The 10,157-nt window shown below is 40.0% G+C and overlaps 1 protein-coding gene across 1 annotated transcript; it reads left to right on the top strand.

Annotated features, from left to right (window-relative positions):
- Positions 1–810: 810 nt before the first annotated feature.
- Positions 811–2,219, top strand: LOC105506674 (chromosome unknown open reading frame, human C8orf48). The gene has a single exon (XM_011934904.1). The coding sequence runs from the start codon at positions 928–930 to the stop codon at positions 1,786–1,788; it is 861 nt and encodes a 286-aa protein (XP_011790294.1). The 5' UTR covers positions 811–927; the 3' UTR covers positions 1,789–2,219.
- Positions 2,220–10,157: the final 7,938 nt, after the last annotated feature.

The raw sequence follows: 10,157 nt of genomic DNA, 5'->3' as shown, positions 1-10,157 counted from the left end.
TCTGCTGATTGCTGAACACATACCAGTCGGCAACACCGAGATGATTTCTGCCTTCAGCTTTCATAATCAGATACTCATACAATCACATAGTTGGACACTATTTAAAAAAAAAAAAAAAAAGGCTGGAAAGAGTTTAAGACAGGGGAGGGTATTAAAGCCCTTCATGAGGAGATAAGACTCCGAGGAGGAGGATAAATTAACCATATTAAGAGTGAGGACGGGCGTGGATATGCCAGCCAGGGGTGACCTGTATGGACAAAAGACCAGATAAACTGATTTGGAAAATTCAGGTGCTCCCCCCGCTCCCCTCCCCCCAAACTTCAAGGTCGTCAGAATGCCGAAGCACAGAACACTACTTCTTACAGAATGGTTTCTGTATTTTGGCTTTTCTCCAAAGACATGGTCTACCAGGAGGTCTCTTGGCTATAAACCCTGCAGACAAGTTTTTGCTTGTGCATCTTGTCCAGCGCGTTTTGCTTGATTTTTAAATCTAGATGCATTTAGGCGGGCGTACACGTTCAGATTTGTCACAGGCCACCTACGTATTCGTCTCACACACGTGTGCCACCTGTCTGACCCCTGGGAAACAGAGTTTGCAAGCTTTTCCCCTTGACTACTCGACTTTAGCACCAAAGAGAAGCGGGAGTGCGGAAGAAAGGGCGAAATCGCCAAACCAGTGTCAGCAGCGCAGGCGAACTGGGTGCTAGAGAGCGCGGAGGAAAAGGCGGGACGCTGCAGGGTGGCCAGTCACTGCGCATGAGCGGCCCGCGTTGCCATGGCAGCTGGGAAGGCGGCGTCTACCGGAAGACGAGCTCAGCAGAGCTGACGGCATTGAGAGCCATTCCTGGAGGGGTCCGCTCCTGACGGGTTCCTGAGCCAGTCTTAACCTGGGCAAAGGAAATGAGGAGCCGAGCCTGATGCATTGTGATGGCCATCTGCCCAAAATTGGCCCAAACGGACAAAAGTGCTATGGCAAACCTTTCTGATGAGACTGAGACTTTGAAGAGCTTTACTGATGAGGTACAGACTTCCAGTTCATTCAGCTCCTCTGGAGGACGGCAGTCATCGCCCCGGACCTCTGGGAGCAAACTGGAGAGGGAAAAGCAGACTCCAAGCTTGGAACAAGGAGACAAACAATCTGAGCTTCTGGACTTCAAAAATTATGAAAAGAAGTTGAGTAAAAAATGGATCAACCACCTCAAGCGCAAAGACTCTAACTTTGAAGGGCACCAACCAGACACCAAACTTCAAACAGAAATCACTCAGGTATCCGATGAAGAATTGAATGCCCTGCAGTCTTATTGCACCATGAAGATAAATTTGATTCATCATAGAGGCGATTCTAAGAAGAAGACGAGCGCCAGACATAAAAAGCTGCATGTTGGATTGGATGCAGAGGCTTCAGAGAGAGATGCCTTAAGTGGTACTGTACCCGATGAACTTTTGAACAGAATCTACTTTAAAAACTTGAGGACAACGCCAAAACAGAAGGCAGCAGCTAAGCAACACATATCTTCTCAGTGTCCCGATTGTAACAGGAAAAGAGCAGAGCTGGCCCTGTCTGCCTTTCTGAAACAAAAGAAGACTTTACTGGAGTCATTTTTACTTCAAGAGAAAATAGATGAACATCTTCATACCAAAGACTTTCTCACCCGTATTGGAGAAGCACATCAAGACTTTCCTAGGCTTTCAGATGACCCCAGAATAATCTGGGAAAGACTGACTGGGAAAAGTCATATCAGATACTCTGGTTTTGAAAGATCAGATACAGAGCAGAAGATGCAGTGAGATGGAAATAGTGCTTGTCATTTACCCTTTTCTCTGCCACTTCTCAAGCCACTTACTCTAACCAAACCAGAGCTGGTGATTGTTAATGATAATGTGTAATGTGGGTAGATGTCTTTGTTGTGTATTTGAGTAATTACCATGATTTCTACAGTCACTTGGGAAACTAACTTAAGACTTTACTATGCTTCCTTCAGAGATTTGAGGACTAAGAACTTTCTCTTTTTTTTCTGATTATAGAAGGCACTGTTGTAGTTGGAATAGTTACAAAAACTTTTACAAAAATCCAAGAGAGCTATGTTGGTGGTTTGGGCTAGGGTGTTGATGGTACAGAAGCAAAGTAGTATGGGGATGTAAGAGAAACTTAAGAAGTAATAACTGTCTTTGGTGATCAAATGGCTATGGGGAATTAATAAATAGATGTTTGAAATGTTGTTAAGTCTCTGACTTGTGTGCCTAGATGAATGATCATTAATTTCATTAAGATAGGAACACCAGAAGAGGACTGTGTTTGATGGGAGTGATGAAGAGTATGATTATTTGGACATATAAGGTGCAGTCGGGACATGCACATTGACAGTTTGAGGAGACATTTGATTATTTATTTTTGCACTTAAGAGGAAAGATATAGCCTAGAGGTGCAAAATAAATTGGCAAGGGCTGGGGGAAGGGTGGGGATCAATGGAATATAGCTGGAAATTGAAGCAATGGATTCTCAAACTTTTTTGGAAGTGACTAGAGTAAGAAGAGAAGCAGGGTTGATGCCAACTCTTGAGAAATGTCAATTAATGGCCAAGTAGAGGAAAATAAACCTGCAGTGAAGGTTGTGAAAAAATTATCAAGGGGATCAAGGAAATCAGGAATGTATAGTGTCATAGATGCTAAACAATGAATATTTAAAGAAGGATAATTATCTAACCATATCAATCAACAGAGAGGCCATGTAAAGGTGATTTAGTCATGTATTGGGCACTGTTGACCTTAGCAAAAGCCATTTCACTTATAGAAATGGGATAGGCAAAGTAGATTGAGGAAAAATGTAAGTAAATAATGAAGGGATATAGAGTACCCCTTGCAAAATTTAGCTATAGGGGGAAAATGAAATAAAGCTGGGGGGCAGGTGTTGAGTTTTGAGGGAAGAATGCTTAAATAAATTATCTAGACAGCCATTTTGGTCATGAAGATTTTGTGAAACTTCTGTTGTTCATCCAAATATATGTAATGAGGAAACAGTATTATTTCCCAAGGAATACCATGGCATTTTGGAAACACATTTATGGGGAAAAATGTTAGATGGCATTCTGAGAAGTCATTTATTATCTATTTCCTGTATAAAAATATAAAACCATAGGATTAGTGGCATTACCTGGAGGTCGCTTTTCTATGTGTCTAACACCTGAATTATCTCGGTGAAAAACCAAATTGTTTTTGCAAAAATCAGCATAGAAAAGTTTTTGTATTGTACTTCAGTATTACTCTTGAGGACTTTCACTTGTGTATAAAGATACTAATTTTTCCCATAAAATTTAACATATTTCCTCTTAGTCATTCTAAATGGAAAATAACTATTACCATTTTCATAATAACCTTTTATTTGAAATCCATATTATGTCATGCTTTGTCTTTGACATCTCAGTATATTCATGTTTTACAGAAACAAAATTCTGAATAATTTTCCCTTTAGAATTCCCCCATTAAAGGTCATGCTCCACCCTTTCAGTCAACCAAGCTAGAAATCTGAGTCATCTTTTGTTCTTCCTTTTTTTTCAACTCAACCCCAAGTTAACTATTTTTCAGTAAGACTTTCAGCATACAGTTCCTAAATGTCAGCATACAGTTCTCAGAATTATTATTTTTTATATTTGTTATTTACTTATTATTGACACAGAGTCTGGCTCTATCACCCAGGCTGCAGTGCAGTGGTGCAGTTGCTGCTCACTGCAGCCTCGCTGTCTAGGATTCAGGTGATCCTCTCACCTCAGTCTCCCCAGCAGCTGGGACTACAGGTGCATGTTACCCCCCCGGCTACATTTTTACATTTGTATTTTCAGTAAAGAAGCTTTGCTTTGCGATGTTGCCCAGACTGGTCTGGAACTCCTGAGCTCAAGCAGTCCACCTGCCTCAGCCTTCCCAAGTGCTGGGATTGCAGGCGTGAGCCACCGTGCCCAGCAGCCCAGAATTATTTTTCTAACACACAAATCTGTTCAAGTAATTCTCTTGATTTAAAACAAAACAAAACTCTAAGTCGTTTATCTCTGCTATGGAAATATTTCAGAGGAATTAAGATTACATAGTGGTTCTTTAACATCTGGCCCAACTTTACCTTTCTATTCTCATATAATCCCTCCCTCATATATTCAGTCCTCTCTACAGTACTTCCCTGAGTTGTTTTGTGTCACTGTGATTTCTACGTGCACATTTGTTTCACCGAAATTCTCTTAACTTCCCTTTTCTCCTGGCATACTCTCCCTCTTCTTCATCATCTTCCTTCAGCTCTCAAATTGTATTGTCCTATTTTTATGATCAAAAGTTGAAAGAATATTAGAAAGTTTAGTTTGCAGAGTCTCCCCTCTACCCTGTAACTATCCAACCTCATTCTAGACTAACCTACCAGACTCCTGTCCTGCCAGGGTTAACTCTCTACTTGCTGGACCATCGTGCAGACAGGTATCTTGGGATGAGAGCACAGGAGGAGAGAATTCACGGAATCAGGGAGTGGACATTTACCCACCAGAAGTATTTCTGTACTTTAACCAATACAACCTTATCTTTGGATGGGGGATGAATAATGATATACCTATAAATAACGACTTACTTTAATTTCTTATGTATTCTTCCAGTGCTGTTTTATGCAAATACAAACACCAAAGATTGTTTATTATACGCTCTCTTCAGAACCTTGTTTTTTTTCCTTTTGTTTTTCTTGGGGTAAAATCTGCATTACAGAAATTTGCCACTTGAGCCATTTTTAATAGTACCATTCAGTAGCATGACATCCATAATGCTGTGCAACCATTACCACTGTTTTCAGAATTTTTTATCACCTCAAACAGAGACTCTGGACCCGTTCAGCAATAACTCCCCATTCTCCCCTCCCTCCGGTATGTGGTCACCTCAAATGTACTTTCTATTGCTATAAATTTGCTTATTTGAGATACTTCGTATCAGTGAAATCATGCAGTCCTTGTCATTTCGTGTCTGGCTTGGTGTCAAGGTTCATCCAAATTGTAGCACGTATCAGAACCTCATGTTTATAGCTGAGTGATATTCCATTGTATGTATATGTAATGTGTATGTGTAACATGTATGTGTATTCATTCATCTGCTGAGGGACACTTGCATTGCTTCCACTTTTTGGCTATTGTGTAGCTAATTAATGCATTTTTCATTTTAAACAATTAATATAAAAAGATATTTCTGGGCAATACACAGTTTCAAGTAGAAAGTTATCTATTATTAATTTTAGACATATTTGATGACTTTCTAAAATTTTGAAAGAGGATAAAAATTCTTAATGCTCAAACCTAACATATATATTTTGCCCCTGAATATATTCAAAGGGGTTGGATATCTTCTCTCCAAATACTTTAAAGTTGCACTCAAGAGATTCTAATACAGGTGAAACGGAAAGTTCATCAGATGAGGTGCTAAGAAACCACGTATTTTTGTAATTGTTTCCACAACACTAAAAATGTGTCTAGCCACTTAGTACATAATTATACAAATGTATAATTTATATGATTATAATATACAAATCATACAAATATTTATTTAATATTTTGTCATATAGGTTTATTACCAAATAAACTAAAATTCTGTGTCTAGAAACAAATCTGTTTGTTAAACAGCATTATAGTAATGGAACTCTTGAAACAGAAGTAAGTGATGATGCCAGACTGAGAGAAAAGTAAGCTCAATCCTGAACATCTGAGTCCTTCAAATTCCAGTCTCAGAACTGTTTAGGCATGTTTGGGACACCCAGCTTAGAATACCTCCAATTGTAAGCATGTTAGTTTGTTTCATGATGAAGCCTAGTATAGTAATTTAGCTCATTCTGCAGCAACATAGTAAACAGGTTGAAAAGAAGTAGGGATTGTGACTGTGTGTGAGCTCTCCCTCAACTTTGCCTGAAAGTGACAGATAAAAAATAAATACACAACTAGTTAATTTGAGAAACATTAAACGAAAACATAGTTGAACTTCTATTATCAGTTGATAATTACGCTTTGGAATGGAGAATTCAGAAATTTTCCAACTTGCAGTCAACTCAAATTACAGTGAAAACTGCAAACTTCCATCAAAGTGTCTAATGCAATCATGAGGCCTAATTTTGATGAGCCCACTGTGTGTTGAGGTATTAATTGACGTTTAGGAGAAAATTTATTGTAGTCCTCCCACTCAAAATTTGCTCTGGATGTCAGGACTAATTGTGCCACATATGCACCGAGAGAGTGTGAAGGTTTATTTACTCATGTAATGAGGCTTGGGAGGGAGGTAGGCGGGGCAAGCTCTCAAGCAGATCTGAAAATGGCTCAAAAGTGAGGAAAGAGACTAGCATGACTGCTATTATAATTAGGGTGTGGGGCTTAGGGGAGGATTCTCACGTCTGGACTGGGGCTTGGGTATTTTGAATGTCCTGCTACACCAAATAAGGGAGCATATGGGCTTTCTTATCAGCTAGCACAGATACAGGGCAGAAGAGTGAGGCTTGAAAGCTTTCAGCTGTTAAACATGAAAAAGATGGAGTCCTAATTTTTATTACACTTTATCGCTGATGCTTGACTGATGGCTGAAATACATCATGTTTCATTTAATTAAATTTTAGCTTCAGTGTACCATAACAGTGCTCTCTCAGGCCTGTCACCTGAAACTGGTAAGGGCAGCGAAAGTTCACTGAACACCTTGTTTGAGAGGCCAGCATTGTGTATTTTGAGAAGTAAAATGAGTGCCTTGGTCATTATGAATAATATCTGGAATTCTGAAGGGTATAAAGGAAGACTTTGTATTGTGGTTTTAGTATGCACTGAGACATGTGTAACCTTAACATATTTTGAGTATCTATGTGGCAAGAGATTCCCATAGTTATTTTCCTCAAAGGAGCAAATCTTGGATAACTAGTTGTTGTTGCTACCATTGGCAGAATCAGAGGGCTGGACCATTGGCAATAGCCTGTAAAAGTGCATAGATGGAGCCAATTGTAGCCCAAATTGCCTGCCTGAAGTTCAGCTAAATATACTGGCCCTTGGATCCCACTCTTTATCAAGGATGGCTGGATTAAGGGATGAAAAGCAGCAGTTCCTCTGTCAGACACATCATGTATAGTTTTCATACTCTACGTAAAGTGTAGAAACCCCCATTGCTGTTCATTCGTTAAATCCCAAGGGATTCCCAGGTAGTTAAGGGGTTTGAAGGTTTGAGAAGAGGTTGCTAAAGCCTCTACAGTGAAGGAATTTTCTGGGGAGGGGAGAGGGATCATCAATGGGAGTGCCTATTGTATTGCAATTTGACCAGATTCTAGAGTTCTTTGTTTTAGAGGACACAATTCCAGAGGGAACAAGTTGCAACAGCATAAATAGGCATCAGTAAAATTTATAATGAGAATGTAAACATTGAAATATATGAAACATGTAAACATAGAAATATGTTGCCTCCAGATCCTGAAAAGTTCTAAAAGTTGAACTTCTTTTAACATTGTGGTTTCTGAGAGAGTTGAGTGCTATTTCTTACAGATACAGAAGTCCTCAGCTTACCCAATAATTTTCATGAATTTAACTGGTGTGCAGGGCCTTGTGCTATGTGCAGAGAAGTGCCTATCTTCTTTTCGGGAGCACTTGCATGTCTTCAGTGAGTGTGTCAAATGAATCTCCCCAGAGGAGGGTATGATCAGTACAGTGCTGTGTCTGTGTTGCTGGAGAAAGTTGGATGTGGTTAAAGCCTAGGCTGCAAAGACTGTGTACAATGATAGAGCTGCACAAGTGCCCTCTGAGTAGCTTGGAAAACACATACTGTGTCCTTTTGAAGGTGAAGGCCACCTGTGGCTGTTGAAAAATGCACTGAACAGAGGAACACATTAGTGATATCTCTGACTGCAAAGTGCTTACCACTTGCTGATTGGATGGAATCTACTGACTCTATATTGGGCTTAGGGGCCTTCATGGGTGCATTAAGGTTGTGATAATCCATCATAAGGCACCATTAATTCTTTCTAGGTTTAAGAACAGTCCAAACTGAGCTGTTACTGGAGAAAGAGTGGGGATAAACACCTCCCAACATTGGACTTTATAATAGGTTTCACTCCTTGAAGTGAAACTCCTTGAAGACTGTCCTTTAATTTATATCAGTTTGTATTAACTATTTTAGCTGAACAGTAGGGAGGGAGGTCTATAGAGCCCCAACTTACCAAGCCTATTATACATGACAAGGACCACATGTAATTATAGCTTATTATGCATGGGATCAGTGTCCATGTCCACAGAGCATATTTTAGAGTAATGGGTTCTATGATTATGAAGAATTTAGGCAATGTATTTTTTGCAGTGGTTAAGGTGAGGCATTTCTCTTTCATGTTCAATAATTCTCTTCAGATTTTAGGTATATCTTAGTTAAATTTAATGGGATCCTTGACTATAACCGTAATTTGAATTCAGTATTAATTTGTGTCGTAAAATTTTGCCAATTGTTCCATCTCAGTAGATGCTAACTTAATTTAGAACCTACACTGTATAGGGGAAAAACAAATATTTTATGTTTTTGGTATATAAATTATTTGAATAAATTTTTCGTTTCTGATTGAGTCAAATTATAACCACTGTTTTGAACTTTTGTTTCCTCCTTTGTATCTAGGATGTATATGTGTGTGTATGTGGTTATAGGATATCACTTGTTGGGAGAGAGTTATATTTACCCTGCTCATGTTTTTAAGTTTCTTCCTGTAGAGAGTCTCAAATTATTATTTTTAAGGTTAGGGGCTTCACCCATGACAATTGTTGCTTTATTGGATTCAAGGATGCCAGTTGATTGAAATTAATTCCTTGGTTGTGCCACAGGAGGTGGGGACATAGGGATGGAAGCATGAATGTTTATTCCTATAACACTGAGGATCAGGTTCTATAGAAACAGGAAAAAAAAGTGTAATTCCTACTCTCATACACTCAACATTTTATTTTTTAAAAATTAGTTTGCATTTCTTTGTGCATCCAGGGAACCAACTCCCTGGGAGCTGGCTCTGTCTCTCAAATTCGTTGGTAACTTTGACCTTCAGTAACTCAGCACAGCTGCTGCTCCGTAGCGAGGATGACCACGTGGCCACCCAGGAATCAAGGGCTTCTCCTTTCTCTAATCAAAAGCTATCCTTTTTCATCCCAAGCCACATGTTTCAGTGAGTCAGAGCCATTCCAGCAAATCTCACTTCACTGACACCAATTCTGAAGGAAAAAACAAACTGCGTTTTCCTACTCTCTTACACAGTCACTCAACACTTATGACACCATACGTGTGGGGTTTTCCCCACTACACCAAGCTATTCTGCAGTGGATACAAACTGGGTGTCCTAGAATTCATTCAATTCTGACATATCTACCTGGAGTTAAGGTCAGATCCCACAGGTTAAGAGCTCAGTCCTACAAGGCTGCCCCCCGACTGCAGATGCCCATAGCAGGTAATATTAATATGTTGTCACCTACACTTCTGATTGATCTGCTGTAAATCCAGGGTTTTCAGGACCCTCTCCTCAGGTTCAATTAATTTGGTAGAGCAGCTCACAGAGCTTAGGGAAACACATTTGCTGGCTTATTATAAAGGATATTACAAAGGATACACATGAAGAGATGCATAGGGCAAGGTGTGGGGGAAGAAGTGTGCAGCTTCCATGTCCTCTCCAGGTGCACCACCCTCCAGGCACCCCCATGTATTCAACAACCCAGAAGCCCCCCAAACCCCTGTCCTTTAAATTTTCTGTGGAGACTTCATCACGTAGGCATGATTAAGTAAATCACTGGCCATTGGTGACTGACTCAACCTTCGGCCCTACCCCCCTCCCCAGAGGTTGAGGCAGTGGAGCTGAAAGTTCCAACCTTTTATTACAGGCTGGTTCCTCTGGCAATCAGCTCCCATTCAGAGGCTATCCAGAAGCCCACCAAGAGTCACCTCACTAGAACAAAAGAGACTCCTATCACCTAGGAAATTTTAAGGGATTTAGGAGCTCTGTGCTAGACTCTTCTATCACTCATTAAATTACAGCGGTCTTAGGAGCTTTGTGCCAGAAACCAAGAGTCAAAGAACAAATATTAGAACAAAAGAGTCTCCTATCACCACCACATAAAAGGTGCAAGGAGCTCTATTTGAGGAACTGGGAGTATATATATACACTTTAT

Source organism: Colobus angolensis, unplaced genomic scaffold (assembly GCF_000951035.1).
Source record: "Colobus angolensis palliatus isolate OR3802 unplaced genomic scaffold, Cang.pa_1.0 Scaffold14, whole genome shotgun sequence".
In the NCBI taxonomy this organism is placed as follows: Eukaryota; Metazoa; Chordata; class Mammalia; order Primates; family Cercopithecidae; genus Colobus; species Colobus angolensis.
The sequence above is the reverse complement of the archived record's forward strand: the minus strand, read 5'-3'. Positions and strand labels throughout refer to the sequence as shown.